Source organism: Heloderma suspectum, chromosome 10 (genome assembly GCF_057233095.1).
Source record: "Heloderma suspectum isolate Gila_16-S chromosome 10, 16-S_ref, whole genome shotgun sequence".
Taxonomy (NCBI): domain Eukaryota; kingdom Metazoa; phylum Chordata; class Lepidosauria; order Squamata; family Helodermatidae; genus Heloderma; species Heloderma suspectum.
In genome coordinates, this window is record NC_139467.1 from 29,255,654 (window position 1) to 29,272,335 (window position 16,682).

The window sequence follows — 16,682 nt, forward strand, 5'->3', positions numbered from 1 at the left end:
TGTGTGTGTGTGTGTGTGTGTGTCTATATCTATCCTGCTTAGCTCTTTGTCCCTATATCTTGCTAGCAGAAATATGCTATCCAAGGAAATGTACTTAATTTACTTAATTTATGCAGGTTGCAGAATTCATATTTCCTTTGTACAGAATTGTGGTCAGTTTGCCTAGCCCTGATAATAGCTTGCAGTTTAGTTGGGGATTACATTTTGAGGGCAGGTTTCCCAGCTGCTTTTCTGCTAGTATTTGCACCCCATATGTTTAGAAGTGCAAACTCCTTGATCTCCTCTGGCTCTCTCCTTCAGGTGCAAACACGGAGTGCTGATGAGCCCATGACGACCTTTGTGCTGTGCAACGAGTGCGGGAACCGCTGGAAGGTGTGTACTGTGCTTTGTTGTTCAGGGTCTTCAGAATCCAGCGTCTCTGCTGTAACTCTGCTCCAGCACCATTGGTGGTGCTGGCTGGGGATGATGAGTGTTGTAATCCAACACATCTGGAGGGCACTAGGTTGGGGACAGCAAGGCTGTGTCATGCCCCAAAAGGCCATACTGGCTGGTGATGATGGGAGTTGTAGTCCAACACATCTGGAGAGCACCAGATTGAGGGAGGCCACCTTATATGGAACCTTGGTTTGTGCCCAACTTGTGTCGATGGCCACTGTGGAACTTGGCTTTCCTGGGTGTGTTCTGCCAAAGGCAGAGAGGTTCTTGTTTGGATTCAGAGCAATGACCACACAAGTAAGAGTCAAAAAGCTTTGCTAACTATAGCAGGCAGAGCATTACAGCTAAGCATGCAATGTTATAAAGCAAACTAAGCAAACTATCTTCCTCTTCCGTTCTGCTGTTGGGAGCCCCAGATAATGACAGTGGAGAGACTCCAGTAATCCAGCGCACAGCACCTCCATGGTCCCGGTCTGCGCCAAAGCTTAGCTGAGTGACACTCTGGACGGACTTATATACTTGAAGTCCCCTATGTCTATGTGCTGTTTCTCACAGCCCCCTGATAGATTGATTGATTGATTGATTGATTGATTGCATTTATATCCCGCCTTTTTTCCTCTTGCAAGGAACCCAAGGCGGCTTAGATTATCCTCCTCCTCCTCTCCATTTTATCCTCACAACAATAACCCTGTGAGGTAGGTTGGGCTGAGAGTCTGTGACTGGCCCAAAGTCACCCAGTGAACTTCCATGGCCGAGTGGGGACTAGAACCCGGATCTCCCGGCTCCCAGTCCAGCACTCTAGCCACTACACCATGCTGGCTGTGTGGTGTAGCTCACCACACCTTAATCAATCACACCTGTTGATGGTCAAAACTTTCAGTCTCATGATGATTATGCAGTGTTTTATGTTACCCAAGAGGACCATGGCCGAAGAGATCCTCCCTCATGCCAAGGTCGTACCAGCCTGACCATACTCTGGAAAACCAGGAATCGGGCCAAGATGCTAGAAAGCTCTTAAAGAGGCCTAAGAGACTTGATTTTTAAGATTTCACAGGGGTTTCAGGCATAAAAGAAGCAGTTGTTGCATGTCGTGCTGTCTCCTCAATATACAAAAGCCCCCGCTACAGGGTGCCAAGTGCTAGAGCATCTAGCAACGTTAAGTCTGCTCTGTTCCACAAAACGTCCTTTGTCTTGCAGTTCTGCTGATGCTCCTTGCTCCCGTATGCCAGCCACTGACGGAGGAGATGCTGTCCTGTCTCAGCCAGAGAGAGTGGGGAGAACCTTTGGACTGTCCACTGAAGAACTAAAAGAAGACAATGGGAAAAATCTGAAAGGGGAAGGTTTCTGCACTCCAGCCCCATATTGGATTTGTCAAAATGCAATAGGAATGTAATTAATCACTTGAAGGGTATGACGGTCTGCTGATAATTCAATACTATTATTATTGACGGGGCTGTCCTTTCATACTGCACAAGTTGAGAATTTGGTCCAGACAACAGAGTGCAGAATTCCACATTCTTAGACTCGCCACTTCTTCATTAAAAACAGCAACAACAAGGTTTCTAGCCCTCAAGGCTAGATAGGTTTGAAAGTGCATATATGGGCAACATATAGGGAAATCTTCAAAGCCAGAAATGGGGGCAGATCAAGATTTTAAAGTCTGTAGCGGATGGGTCTTCAGTGTCCTGCATGCAGTTTTTGCTCCTCTGCATGACTACCAACGATTTAGTCAGATCACAAAATCCAGCTTTTCTTGGTTCGGAATTTAGGCATCTTTAGTATGATTATTTTTAGCACAGAATATATACACTGTTCTGATTCTGTAATCAAGTGTCGATCTTCATTCCTGTAGCTTATCATGTGCTGTCAGAGGATGGGATGCTCTGATTTCTTCAGAGTGTTCGTCTTCCACTGATAGGTCGGCAGCCACAGGTGGACCGTACCCCGAACTCAGGTGGGTCGCAGCAGTGACGTCACAGCCATTTTTTTCATGTTGCTTAGGATTATTTTTTAAAAAGAGAGAGACCAGGTGACCAGATGGCACAGAGGATGGATGCCAAGGCCTCCTGTATCTTTAACAGTAGAAGAGAGAATTTCAGCAGATGCAGTTTCTCTCCTCCCAGGTAGGACAAGGTGTCAGTTACCCAGCTTCCCTCATTTCCTTCTCTGATGCTGAGAATCAGGCCACTGGCCTGTCTAGCCTGCTATCGATTCCTTTGGCTGGCAGGGACACTCCAAGGTCTTTCCAAGCTCTTCTTCCCCAGACCCTTTAACAGGAGATGATGGGTGGGGTTGACCTGCATGCAAAGGTTGCACTCTACCTCTGAGTGATGGCCCTCCTTTGTATCAGGTCATCCCAGATACAAAGGCAGGAAGACAACGATGTACGGTAAAACAAACTAACAAACCCAAATGATCACCAGCTCCCATCCTGCAGGTGGTTGTCAAAAGCGAGCCCTAGTTTTGAAAGAGGTTGAGGGTGACTGCTCTACGGCAAGCATGCAGTTACAACCCTGCTGGAGTTCCCAGTCTGGCCCTTTGGGGTTCCCAGACAGCCACACACCGTTGGTGGTTTCCTGACTTTTGTGCTTTCCCCTCATTTTAAAAGGTTGAAATCCCTCTCCAAAGGCTCAGTTACTGGCAATAATGGCTTTAAGCTAAAATAGGCTGGTATCTTTGGCCCTGCCTCCTTTGCCCCCACCTGGTACTGGGATGTGACCCCCAAAAGCTTCTCCAAAATGCAATGCAGCCCTTGGGCTGAAAGAGGCGCAACACCCAGTGGGTTTCAGTCAGAGCCAGCCAGAACTCTAAATGAGCTATCCAAGGTGCTGAACCCTGTCCTCAAATTAGTTTCAGCACCTTGGATAGCTGGTTCTGACTGAAACCAGAACAGAATCACAGCCCCACCAGAATCGAAGCCACCAGCTGGTTCTGACTCAAACCCAGAATGGATTCACAGCCCCACTGAAATCACAGCCACCAGCCTCTACTGTCAGGACCCCTGCTCTCAGAGGTGTATGCATTGCTGATGGGGGTCAGTCATAAGGACCTGGACAGGGCTGGCTCATAATTAGAGGCGGGAACCCAGCAAAGTGCCCTGTGGTCCCCCCCTCCCCGGTGGCCCACTCACTCTCTCAGTTATGGGCTTACCTGGCAAAATGGGAAGCTACACACCATTTTCATTTCCCCAAATGCCCCACAGTGACACTACATCAGGTGCTCTGGGGCATGGTGGGAAAATCAAAATGGCGGACGGCTTCCCAGTCACTGCTGCTGCCACTAGATAAACTAGGGGACCGGGCAGGTGAGTAGACCCCACTGGGCTGCTCAGTACCCTATCAGTTGCCCATGGATGCCAGAGAAATGGAAATGCCAACAAACCCATCCAGTTATTGTATGAAGGGGAGGGGAGTAAGGGGTGATGTTTGTTTTTTTCTTTCCAGTAATGTTTGAAACATCCTTAATGTCTTTGGATTGCACCAGGAACTGGGCTTGTATAAAGCAAATGTGAAGTTGCCCATTGATAATCATGTACATTAGTAAACTCTGAATGCTCACCTGTCCCTCTGCATGTCAGTTCATTCTGGGAAGGAAGCTGAGGAATATGTTTTCTCTGCAAGATGTACATGAAGATCTTTGGGTTATAGGCAGGGCCTTGATGAAGTACAGAAAGGGACAACCAATATGATCAAGGGGCTGGAGGAATGCAATTCCCCTATGAGAACAGGTTTGGGGCTGTTCAGCTTAGGAAGAAGGTGAGTACAGGGAGACATGGTAGAGGTGTACAAAATTATGTGTGGTATGGAGAAAGTGGATAGGGAGACATTTTTCTCCCTCTCTCATAATGTTAGGACCATGAAGCTGAGTGGTGGGAGAATTTGGGACAGATAAAGGGAAGTACTTCACACAGCACATAGTTATCCTATGGAATTTACTACCAAAAGATGTAGTGATGGCCACCAATTTGGATTGTTTCAAAAGGGGGTTAGGTAAATTTCTGGAGAAGGCTATCAATGGCCAGTAGTCCCGATGGCTGTGTGCTACCTCCAGAATCAGAGGCAGTGAGCCTGTGTACACCAGTTGCTGGGGAACATGGGTGGGAGGGTGCTGTCATGCTCATGCCCTGCTTGAGGGTTCCCAGTTGACAGCTGATTGGCCATTATGTGAATAGAATGCTGGACTAGATGGACCCTTGGTCTGAACCAGTATGGCTTTTATGTTCTTAAAATGCGCCCTGCTGGGGCCCCTCTTAGTGCCCCTGCCTTCAACCTGGGGCCACTATTTTAATTTTCCACCATGCCCTGTAGTGACATTGTGGTAGGTGCATTGTGGGAAATAAACATGACAGCTTGCCACCCAGTTTTGTTCAGACCACCAGAATATATTTCAAGGGCCCAAGAGAGATGCCAGTGGTAGACCCTTTGGGGACCCTGGCAGTCTGCCCAGGGGAGCTGTGTGCTGACACTGGGCCTGTGATTGCCCAGATCTTAAGCACTCAACCTGGGCGTCCCAACGTTCCTCACTGGCCGAAATGACACATGCCTGACTTGAGTGCCATTTTCCACATGAGCCACAAGGGGGCAATCCGAGTCTTTTGGCTGGTCAAGTTCAAAGTAGGGGTGGACGAAAGTCACTTACCTTTTCTCGCAGCTTGTTCGCGGTGGGGGGGAGCGCTTCGCTGCTCCCCCCGTGAAGTTCAGGCCAGGGGGGGGAGGCTTCCCGCCTCGCCCGGCCGAAATTCAGGCCGGGGGGGGAGGCTTCCCGCCTCGCCCGGCCGAAATTCAGGCCGGGGAGGAGGCTTCCCACCTCGCCCGGCCGCGAACACGAAAGTAAAAAAAAAACCAAAACAACGTCCCCTGATAGGCTACGTGACGATTCACGTAGCCTATCACGGCTAGATCTGGAAAGTCAGCCGTGATAGGCTACGTGAATCGTCACGTAGCCTATCACGGGTGACTTTGCAAATCTAGCCATGATAGGCTACGTGAATTGTCACGTAGCCTATCAGGGGACTTTTTTTTTTTTTCTTTCATTGCAATGGCGGGGGCGGCAGCCGGTCGAAAGACCGGCTGCCGCTCCCGCCCCGCTCGAACACCGGACGAACCGCCAGCCGGACCCGCCGCTGGGAGGGACATTCAGGGAAGGTAAGTCCCGTCCCGGGGGGGGGGGGGGCAGGGGGCGGGGGGGTGCGGAGGATTTCTCCCCGAAACTTGTTCGGGGGGCCGAACACGTTGGTGCTCGGCCCCCCGAAGTTTCGGGGAGAAATTCTCCGCCATCCGTAGTTCAAAGTAGGGATGTACGAAAGTCACTTACCTGGTGTCGCAGCTTGCTTCGCGGTGGGGGGGAGGCGCTTCGCTTCTCCCTCCGAAGTTCAGGCCGGGGGGGGAGGCTTCCCGCCTCGCCCGGCCGAAATTCAGGCCGGGGAGAAGCGCCCCGTCTCCCCAGCCACAAACTTCAAAAGAAAAGTAAAAAAAAAAAAAAAGCCCCGTGATAGGCTACGTAACGATTTACGTAGCCTATCACGGCTAGATCTGCAAAGTCACCCGTGATAGGCTACGTGACGATTAATGTAGCCTATCACGGCTGACTTTGCAAATCTAGCCGTGATAGGCTACGTTAATCGTTACGTAGCCTATCACAGGGGCGTTTTTTTTTTTTTTTACTTTTCTTATAATGGCGGTGGCGGCAGCCGGTCGAAAGACCGGCTGCCGCCCCCTCCCCTGACGAAGACCCGCCAAACTGCTGCCGGGACCCGCCGCCGGGAGCGACATTCGTGAAAGGTAAGTCCCATCCCGGGGGGGGCAGGGGGGCGGGGGGGGCAGAGAATTTCTCCCCGAGCCTTCGGAGGACTGAATGCGTTGGCACTCGGCCCCCCGAAGTTTCGGGGAGAAATTCTCCCCCATCCCTAGTTCAAAGTAGGGATGTGCGAATCCCCCTTACCTTTCTTTCGCCGGGGGTTGGCCGGGGGGGGGAGGTGATCCATTCCTCCCCCGTAATCCTCTATGGGGGGAAGGTGATCTGTTCCTCCCCCCCAGAATCCTGGCTGGCTTTGCTCCGCTCCATGGCGAGTCTGCGGAGCCACCGGCCAGGCCGATCCGCAGCAGGGCCTCCGTCCGCTGCTGGGCTGCTGCAGCTGCAAATGGCGTCCCCTACGCCATTTGCGTCCCCGCTTTAGCCATGATAGGCTATGTAAATATTTACATAGCCTATCACGTTTAAAGCAGCGACGCAAATGGCGTCCTGCGTAGGGGACGCCATTCGTGGGGCAGCAGTGGCTGGATCTGGACCCGCCAGAGGCAGGTAGGATCTAGTCCGCAGGGACTTTGCAGGGTGGCAGGGGGAGCAGTCCATTCCGCCACGGACTCCAGGGGGCTGGATTCTTTAGAATCTGGCCTCACTGGAGTCCATGGCGGAATTCTCCTCCATCCCTAGTTCAAAGGTGTCTCCATCTCTAGAAAAATATTTATTTTGGACAGAATGCAATGGCATTTATTCTATACTTTCCTCCTTCTTTTTACAACCTCTCTTGTGAGCTGATGTTGTTTTGCATGCCTTTTTAAAAAAATTACATTTAAGGTGGCATACATCAGGTGGCATACATCAGGTTGTCAGACTGTCTCCCATCCAGGCACTGACCAATTCAGTTGCCACACCATGTGCCTTAAGGTCATGCTTTGACCATACGGTAATGGCCGTGCTGGCTGGGGATGATTAAAGTTGTAGTCCAACACATCTGGACAGCACCAGGTTGGGGAATGACTGCTATATGCCATTCATTCTCTCTCCCTTCCCCTCTCTCTACTCCCCTCCCCACCCCATGAAGAAAAGTGGAAGAAACTGGGTATGTTTAATCTAGAGCTGAGTGCAGGGTGTGTGTGTGTGTGTGTGTGCGTGTGTGCGCACGCGCATAATACTTTCAAAAACCTGAATGTCTGTCACTTAGACCAGGGCAAAGACTTGTTTTTGGCTGCGCCAGAGGATCTCATGGGCTTGAGTTACAGGAGGTTCATTTCAGTTGGATGTTAGGAGAAACATCTTGATGGTAAGAGCAGTTGGACACAGGGCTTTGCACATCAAGCTAAGCCACCCTGTGAATAAGCCACCATGGGTGGGTGGGTTGTTTGTTTGCTAACCCAAAAGATGAATGGGTTTGCCATGGCTTGTTTCCCCCCTCATTCCCCACTAGTCTTCCCGCCGGCGCCGGCATGTATCCCAGGCACCTTTGCAGCAAATATCCTCATTTTCTGCATCGCTATCTTGGTTCTTGCCACTCTGGCCAGCCAGCTCTGTAGCTGTTTCCAACAGCCCATGACAAAGCTGCCCTGCCAGGTTCAGACAACACTACAAGCATAGCTAAGCATATCAACCACCCTAAAACAAGCCATGCATTCTCAGGGTGGCTTGTTCGCGAAAAATAAGCCACCCTGCAGAAAGTGCATTGGGTTCAACCAGCCACCATGGGTGATTAGCCATCGTGGGTTGTCATGTTGTGCAAACCAGGTCAATGGAACCAATTGTCTGGGGGGGGTTGGAGGCTCTTCCTCACCGGGATCTTCAAGCAGAGGCTGGGCAGCCATCCGTTGAGGACCCTGTTGTTCAGGATCTCCTGCACTAAACAGGGGATTGGACCAGGTGGCCTATAAGACTGGACCTTGGGATTGGACCAGGTGGCCTATAAGATTGGACCTGGGGATGGGACCAGGTGGCCTCCAACACCGTGATGCTATTATTCTCTGCTTTCTCCCTCCAGCCCAGCTCAGAGACAAGTCAGTCAATGGAGCCATAGATGGAGAGAGGGAAGGCAAAGGGATGTGTGTGTTTGTGTGTGGCCCATGTCTGTGTAGGTGCGCATGCTGTTCACCGTGGAGGAAGCAAATGTGTTCTCACGTGTTTCCTTCATATTGGACAACTATATAACTGGCTTATTTCCTTCCTTAAGAAATACCTTTTTGAAAGGGTTTTGGGTTTGGTTGTTTTTTCAGCCAAGTGTAGAGAACCTGAAGGCGAGCGCAGCAGCTGCATAGCATCAGAACACAGTCTGTGATAGATTTGTGTCGAACTAAGGTGCACTGAATTAACTGTGCATTGTCCCCTTAAGTGCAGCCCAGCCTCAGACCTCGGCCTCCTTCTGGTCACTTGGCGGAGGAGAAAGCCCGCTGCAGGCCTGTATTAAGAGTCCTGCCTTGTTTATTTGTTATATTTATTTATTCTATTTCTATCCTGCCATTTTCCTCTTGCAAGGAACCCAAGGTGGCACACATGGTTCTCCTCCTTCATTTTATCCCCACAACACCCCTGTGAGGTAGGTTAGGCTGAGCGTCTCGCCCAAAGTCACCCATGACCGAGTGAGGACTAGAACTGCGATCTCCCCAGTCCAACGCCCTTAACCATTACACCACACTGGCTCCGTTACCAGTAACTTTGTGGAATCTGAAGGCGTAATCACAATTCAGTGAACAACCCCATCTCCTACATGTGGTTTGGACATGCTGGTTTTAAGATCAAACTGTATAGGAACAAGAACTTCCTGTAACGGCATGTCTGCGAGCTGTTACAGAACATGAAATGCAAACCAATGTGGGTGGGGCAACAGAAACAAATCGTATACTATGAGCAGCAACTGTCTGGGAGATTCTGTAGAAATATTTGAGGAAAGCAGCAAAGTTGAGTGGTTCCTGCACAAGGGAGGGTGTGTGTGTGCGTGCGCGTGCAAAATTCATCAGGCACACTTGATGGAGGTGGGTGCATTTAGACAAGGCTTCCGAGATTCCTATGTCCTGCCAGGCTGAGGCTGACAGGGTGGGAGGAGCGGCAGAGGCGATCTCACCCTCCCATCCTCTGATCTTTGGGTTTTTTGCTAAACATACATTGTATCCTGGCCTCTCTGGTCTCCTCCCTGCCCCTCTCCACCCAGTGAAATGCCCCCCTTTCACCCTCTCCAAGGTTAATTTTCCAACCTCGGAGAGGCATCCAGCACAGTTCTCTCCATGCCAGCTGTGTGTGTGTGTGGGTGTATCTCTGACTCCCCCTTCCAAGGTCAGAGCGCTGTCTCTGACTTTGGAGGGGGGAATCTGAGTCATCCTATGGACCCTGGGATGCTTGCCCAGGGATCATAGGACTGATCTCCCCAAAGCGATATGATAGCCATATTCAAATATTTGAAAGGTTGTCACATTGGATACTACCCAATGTTAGACCTACGTAGAGTAGTCCCATTGAAATGAATGGGACAAGTTAGTAGTGACCAACTTTATTCCCATTCATGTCAATGGGTCTACTCTAGCTAGGACTAACATTGGATACTACCCATGGATAATGGAGAAATTTTGTTTCCTGTTGCTTCAGAGCAGAGGTGGGGAACCTCAGGCTGGGGGCCCAATCCAACTCTCTTGGGGCCCAATCTGGCCACACTCCCTTCCACTCAGCCACCAACTGTTGGGTGGTTTCCTTTGGTGCAGTTTCTTCCCCATTCTAAAAGGTAGAAATGCTTCTCCTAAGGCAGGAAGAGCTTGAAGCCAAAAAATGCTGGTGTTTCTTGTATTTTTGACTCCATCCCTTTTGCCTTCGCTCCACCCCCCTTTTGCCACCCACCACCTGAATGTGGCCCCTGAGAGCTCCTCCCAATTGAAATTGGCAAGATTCCGCACACCCTGCTCCACAGGGTTGGGCTCAAAACAGGTTCAAATGATAAGAAAGGGGATTTCAGCTTAACATTAGGAAGAACGTCCTGATGGCATGAGCTGTTCGACAGTGGAACAAACCCCCCTAGAGGGTGGTGGACTCTCCTTTGTTAGGTGGTGGATAATCACCTAGTAGGGATGCTGTAGCAGTAGGTTTCCTACATTGGAAGGGAGTTGGATGAGATGACTTTCAAGGTCGCTTCCAACTCAATGATTAGGAACATAGAAAGCTGCCTTACCCCCAAATCCAGTCTTCCCCAACATGGCCTCCTCCAGATGTTTTGGACTACAACTCCCATTGGTTCAAGTCAGCATGGCCAATGGTCAGGGATTATGGGAGTTGTCGTCTGAAACATCTGGAGAGCACCACATTGGGGAAGGCTGCTCTCCAGTGTTTCGAACTTATCTCAGTCAGAGCTGGGACCCTCTGCATGCAAAGCATGTGCTTTACCACTGAGCTGTGGTCTTTCTCCTCTCTGATCTTCTGTTGAGTGGATGCTTCCATGGGAAATGGCTGATTTGCTCCAAGTCTACAGCTGAAAAACCAGCATCTATGAGAGTTACGTTGGAAACAAAACGTCGCCATGTCCACAGTTTGCATTCGGGGCCGTACACGGATCACTCTGTATTCGTTACAAGATTACAAATGGTGTCTGACATACCAGCTGCAGGTTGCCAGACTGAGGTAGATATGACAGCTCTTCTGTTATTTTATTCTTACCATTAGCCACACACCCAATCAGCTGCAATGTCTCCCTTTTGATAGCTAAATGCATTCTCCGTGTTCAGAGGCAGTATACCTCAGAATACCAGGCACTAGGACAACGGCGCTTCTGCAGACAGGGTGAAGAACATCCAGTCCTCCCATCACCCCCAGAACTGTATGTTTCGCATTCACATGTACTGACCACCTAATACCCCTATGAACTTCATAACGATTTAGGAGAAAAGGGAGGAAGAAAGGAAGAAATACAGATTAGGGCACAATCCTATGCATGTTTAGGCAGAAAAAAGCCCTACAACTCCCAGCATGCCCCAGCCAACATGGCTGGTTGGGGAATGCTGGGAGTTGTAGGACTTTTCTTCTGTCTAAACATGCATAGGATTGCACCTTTAATTAAACGTTACCTGCAAATGTGTGTCACATGATTTTGACAGCTTTTTTTTTTTTAGTTGCTTTGGGAGGGGACAATCTGCTGGTATGAGTGGGGGTGCTTTAGCCTTTCTTCACCCACTACTGCTCCCCTCCAAATTGCCTCTGTTAGGGTTTCGGCCTTACATTGAGTTGAACTGTCGGTCCATCTAACTCACTATTGCCTACACCAGCCTTCCTTGATCTGGTGCCCTGCAGATATGTTGGACTGTGATCCCCATCATCCCCAGCCACCATGGCATAGGTTGCGGAAGGCTGGTCTACACTACCTGGCAGGTTTTCAGATGGGGTGGATCTTTCCCAGCCCTACCTGGAGATGCCGGGGATCAAACCTAGGACCTTCTGCACGCAAAACAGGTGCTCTACCGCTGAGCCACAACCTCTCTTCACAGAGGGGGAATCATTTTGAGGGGGTATCTGGAACAGAGAAGTCTTTCCCCCTCCTTAGGACCACTTCTCTGCTCTAAATTGACCCCTCCTAAAGCGGCCTTTTGGAGATCTTGTCACACACATTTGCATGTTACGCTTAATAGGGTTCTCAGTCTTTAAATAAGTCCCTCCCAGTCTTCTTCTGATGTGCAAATCCTGTTAGGTGGCTGTGAATGGCAATGCCATCTCCAACCAAAGAAATGGCCAGTGAGAACATCTGTGATAAGCAGGGCTTTTTTGGCTGAGAAATGTCTACATAGAGGTTTTGGTTTCTTGTTTTGGAGTCCTCACAGAACTCAAAATATGGCTCTCGCCCCAGTAATATTACAAGAATGCTAGAAGGCCCCGTTCTGTAAATCCCTCCTTAGACAGAGGCTGGTTCCTCATTCTAAAATCCTGCTGAGCTGTAAGAAGAATCCATCAGTGCAAAGAGGTTGTGTTATGTCTAGAAACCCCACAGTTCTAGAACATTCTAAGTGGCGCAGCTCCTGGTAAATCTACCCTCTAGAGCAGGGATGGGCAGAACATAGTTCTGGATCTTCTCGTAGATCTCTGGATGATTTGCATTAGATCAGCAAGGATTTCTGACCACCAATTGTTTAACAATAGCAAGACAAAATGACTCTTACTCACCCCACCCCATCTGAATTATATGGCTGAAATAAGAGTGTTTGTGGTAGCTAGGACATCATTTTTGTATGGAAAGACTGTCAGCTGCATTCCGTACTTAGAACAAAATCTTAGGCTCAGAATTTTTTTGTTTCTAAGTATCTGTCTTAGGTGTGAGGCTCCAGTTTACCAGGGTGCTGGTAAAAAACAACAACCCCAAAGTAGATCCCGCAAGCCTGAGGTCTGCGCACCGCTGCTCTAGAACACGCTGCTGCCATGTTTTGCCATTCTAGCGGACTCCATGCCCTTGCAAAAGCCTTCCCCAATGTGACGTCCTCCAGATGTGTTGGACCAGAACTCCCCTTATCCCCAGTCAGCTCGATCTATTCTTGAATACAGCTGAACACCACTGCCACTGCCAGAATTGTACAGGGCTGTACAGCCAACGCAAGTGATGGAGGAAGAGGCTTGTTCTTTGCAGCTTATTCTGTCCCTGCAAGGCCTCTTGTCACGGTAAGCCTGAAGATGGGGACATCTTGAGCACTGGATGCGTCTTCCAGGTCGGGTTATGACTCCCAGTCAGTCTCTGCTCCAGCAATCTGTAGAAAGCCGACTTCAAAAACCTGGGGTAGGAGTCCTGACTCCCTGTGCGTGAGAGCGTAAACTTGAGCTTGGGCCCCATCAAACATGTGAGCACTGGGTGACAGCAGAAAGTTGTTGACGGCCCCACATGCTGCAGCATCAGTGCTGGTCTGTGGGAAAAACGAACATGGAGGGGGGGTAGGGATGGGCGAACTTGCCACTGCTCGCCCCGAGTGCAGCTCACCGACTGCCCAATCCTGTTCACCACGTGCAGCGAGCTGCTGGATGGTTCGTGGGTGCTCAGCAAGTGGTGTGAGGTGTCCTGCTGCTCGACCAGCTGCCATTTTGCACAAAATGGCAGCAGCTGGAGTCCCTGTTGCTGCCCACCAACCCCTTGTTCTCTCTTCCTTGCAAGAGCAGAATGTGGGGTTGGCCACCGGCATGGGACGCTTGCCCCCACTCAACCCTTCGCAGTCTCCTTGTGAGGAAGGAGATGTTGAGAGGCAGCGCTCGCACGAGTCCTGTTGCCGTGTGCCAACCTCTCGTTTGCTCCATGCAAGGAGATGGTGAGAGGTTGGCTGGTGCCGGAAAACTCCATCACTGCAGGCTTTTACAAAGGCCTTGAAAACATATTATTTTACCATGGCCTTCTTTTGACATGATTGCTGTTGTTGCTGCTTTGGCTGTTGTCGTTGGTTCATTGTCGGCTTTTATGGTTGCTTTTATCGCTATTTTATTGTGTTTATGTTTTTATTGCTTTTAATATTTTAACGGTTTTTATGTATTTTATTGCCATGAGCTGCATTGGGAGGGCTTCTGCCTTGATAGGCAGCCAACAATTTTTTAAAAATAAATACAATTAACAAAAAATAAACGGCGAGCTTGCCCAACTCAGGCAGGCCTGGGGGTGCATGAGCTGGCATCCAGGGGGCTGAGCTAGGAGTAATCCGCCAAGCTTCGAGCCCCAACCAGATGCCCGCGCCTTCCCTAAAGGAAGATTGTCTCAGGTCATTTTTTGCTGCATCTGTTCCTGAAAAGACTTGTCGCAGGTGACACCTCATTGCATTCCCTACCCTTGAGTCTGCCCTCATTCACTCTCCACTGCCTTGTGAGCTGTTCTTGCTTGGTTTGTTGGTGTGAACCAAAGGAGCAGAAATTCTTTCAGCCCAAAGGCCAACTTCTAGGTCAGAGAAGCTTTTGAGGGGTGGGAGGTGGTGGGTCTGGAGAAAGGGGTGTGGTCAAAGGCAAAAGGGGTGTGGCTAGAATACCAGCATCTTTTAGCTAAAGGTTCTTACTGCCGGTCACTGAGCCTTAGGAGAGGCATTTCAACCTTTTAAGAATGGCGGGGGGGGGGGAATTGCACAAAAACCAGGATACCACCAAATGATCAGTGGCTGGGGGAAAGGGGGTGGGGCCAGTATAAGGGGTGGGGCCATCTGGGAGGGCTGGATTTGGCCCCCAGCCCTGGGCCTCGTGTGGCGCAGAGTGGTAGGCAGCAGCATTGCAACCGAAACTCTCCCCACGACCTGAGTTTGATCCCAGCGGAAGCTGGGGCTCGGGTAGCCGGCTCAGGTCAACTCAGCCTTCCATCCTTCCGAGGTCGATAAAACGAGTACCCAGCTTGCTGGGGGAAAGGTAGTCACGACTGGGGAAGGCAATGGCAAACCACCCCGCTATAGTCTGCCATGAAAACGCCAGTGCAAGCGGCGTCCCTCTAGGGGTCAGTAATGACCCGGTGCTTGCACAGGAGGAACCTTTCCTTTCCTTCCTGAGGTTCTGCACCCATGATACCTTTTCATACTGAGATACCAACTTTCCCATACTGAGGAAGAGTGTGTACAAATGTTTCTGCTGCTGTTGTGATGGCCGCTATTTTAGATGGCTTTAAAAGGGAATTTTTAGACACATTCATGGAGGATGATCAATCTATCTCTTAACTGTTATTAGTCATGACAGCTAAATTGAGCCTCCATGTTCAGTGCTGTTTACCCCCATTATAGTCAAATAGCACTCTTTGGCTATACTGCCAGAAAAGAGGCTGGAAATAATGGGGTAGGGAACACACACCAATATGTAACACCATCAGCACCCTGTAGGGCACAAAGGTTGACTAAATGAGGGGCAATTAATCATTCATCCCTATGAGGGAAGGTTACAACTTCTGGGATTGTTTAGCTTAGAAAAGAGGCGAGTAAAGGGAGACATGATAGAGGTGTACAAAATTATGCATGGTGTGGGGAAAGTGGATAGGGCGCCGTTTTTATCCCTCCCTCATAATTCTAGAACCCAGTGGGGTCATCCCATGAAGATGATTGGTGGGAGTTTCAGGACAGAGAAAAGGAAGGACTTCCTCGCACAGCACTGGGTTGACCTATGGAATTCACTTTCAGAACACATAGTGATGGCCACCAGTTTGAATGGGTTTAAAAGGGGGTTAGACAAATTCCTGGAGAAGGCTATCAGTGGTCACTAGTCCTGATGGCTATATGCTACCTCCAGTACCAGAGGCAGTGAGCCTAGGTACACTAGTTGCTGGGGAACATGGGCAGGAGGGTGCTGTTGCACTCATGTCCTGCTTGTGGGTTTCCCATGGGCAGCTGGTTGGCCACTGTGTGAACAGAATGCTGGACTAGATGGACCCTTGGCCTGATCCAGCAGGGCTCTTCTTATCTTCTGATGTAATCACAGACATAGTCCAGCTGCACTGAGCAGGAAAGCAATCAAATATTGTTTATTTTTTGTTATTGTTAATTTTCATTTTGTTAATTATTTTTTTATGTTACTTTTAAGCTGGCTTGGAAGGATTTGTGTTTTAGATGGTGGGTTGTAAGTAATGATAATAAATAAATAATAAGAAATACTACACTCTCTCAGCCCAACCAGCGAAGTGGGGATAAAAACAGGGCCCACTCAAACGGCGTTTGTCCTTTATACAAAGGGCAAGATGGCACCTCCCACCCACCGCCATTCCATCTACAAGAGCTGACCAGACTGCCAGCTGAACCTTATATCAATGCTGCGGACAGGACCGCATTGTGCACTGCCCCTGAGGGCAGCTTGGGGTAGGGATGTACGAATTTTGTAAAATCCATTCCATCTCCATTTCACGGATTGTCAAGTGCCTTTCGTTCCGTTGTCTGCTCATTGACGGAATCAGATTTCATCCGCAGTCTCATCCGCAAGTACCTGGAATCGGTTCCACATCTCCACTGCTTCCACTGGTGCAGAGTGGCGTCCTCCTGTCACCCTTTTCCAAGGAGTATCCTCTACTCCATTTTTCTTCACCTCAGCATTTCCCACTTCTGCCTCATCTTGCTGTTGCTCTTCAAGCTTCTGGTCTTCCCTTTGCTGCTGTAGTTCCCCCATTCTGTCCAAGAACTCTTCATGTTCTCTTATTCCCCGGAGGGTTGACAGTTGCCGCTCCAGTCCACTTACTTTTTCTTCCAGCAGCATGATCAACTTGCACTTGTTGCAGGTGTAGGTCATGTTGTTCTCAGGCAAGAAAACAAACATTGCACACAACTTGCAGGTCACCACCACTGGAGAGTCCTGTCCTTCCATTGCCTCTTTTCCCTTTTTGTGTCTAGCTTTGTGATTGTTCTAGACTAGCTTGTGCCTGCTCCTCTACTCAGTAGAGGTTAAAAGCAGAGTCCCACTGGTGTGGAAGTGTGTGTTACAAGACAAATAAATGGGGAAAAAAAGTTAGTTAAAAAAGAAAAAAAAATGTTAGGGGCCTCCCCCTTGACCTCCCCTGCCGAACTCCCCTGGCCAACTCCTGTTTGCTCCCCCGCTTG

The 16,682-nt window shown here is 49.6% G+C and overlaps 1 protein-coding gene across 6 annotated transcripts in view; it reads left to right on the top strand.

The window, feature by feature from the left end:
- Positions 1-3,992, top strand: part of TCEA3 (transcription elongation factor A3) — a 35,258-nt gene extending 31,266 nt beyond the window's left edge. For all 6 annotated transcript variants that reach the window (XM_084815723.1, XM_084815724.1, XM_084815721.1 and 3 more), the window contains 2 exons: positions 301-372; positions 1,633-3,992. In XM_084815723.1, the coding sequence (XP_084671849.1) occupies positions 301-372; positions 1,633-1,641 (81 nt within the window). In that variant the 3' untranslated portion in view covers positions 1,642-3,992. The remainder of the gene's footprint in view (positions 1-300; positions 373-1,632) is intronic.
- Positions 3,993-16,682: the final 12,690 nt, after the last annotated feature.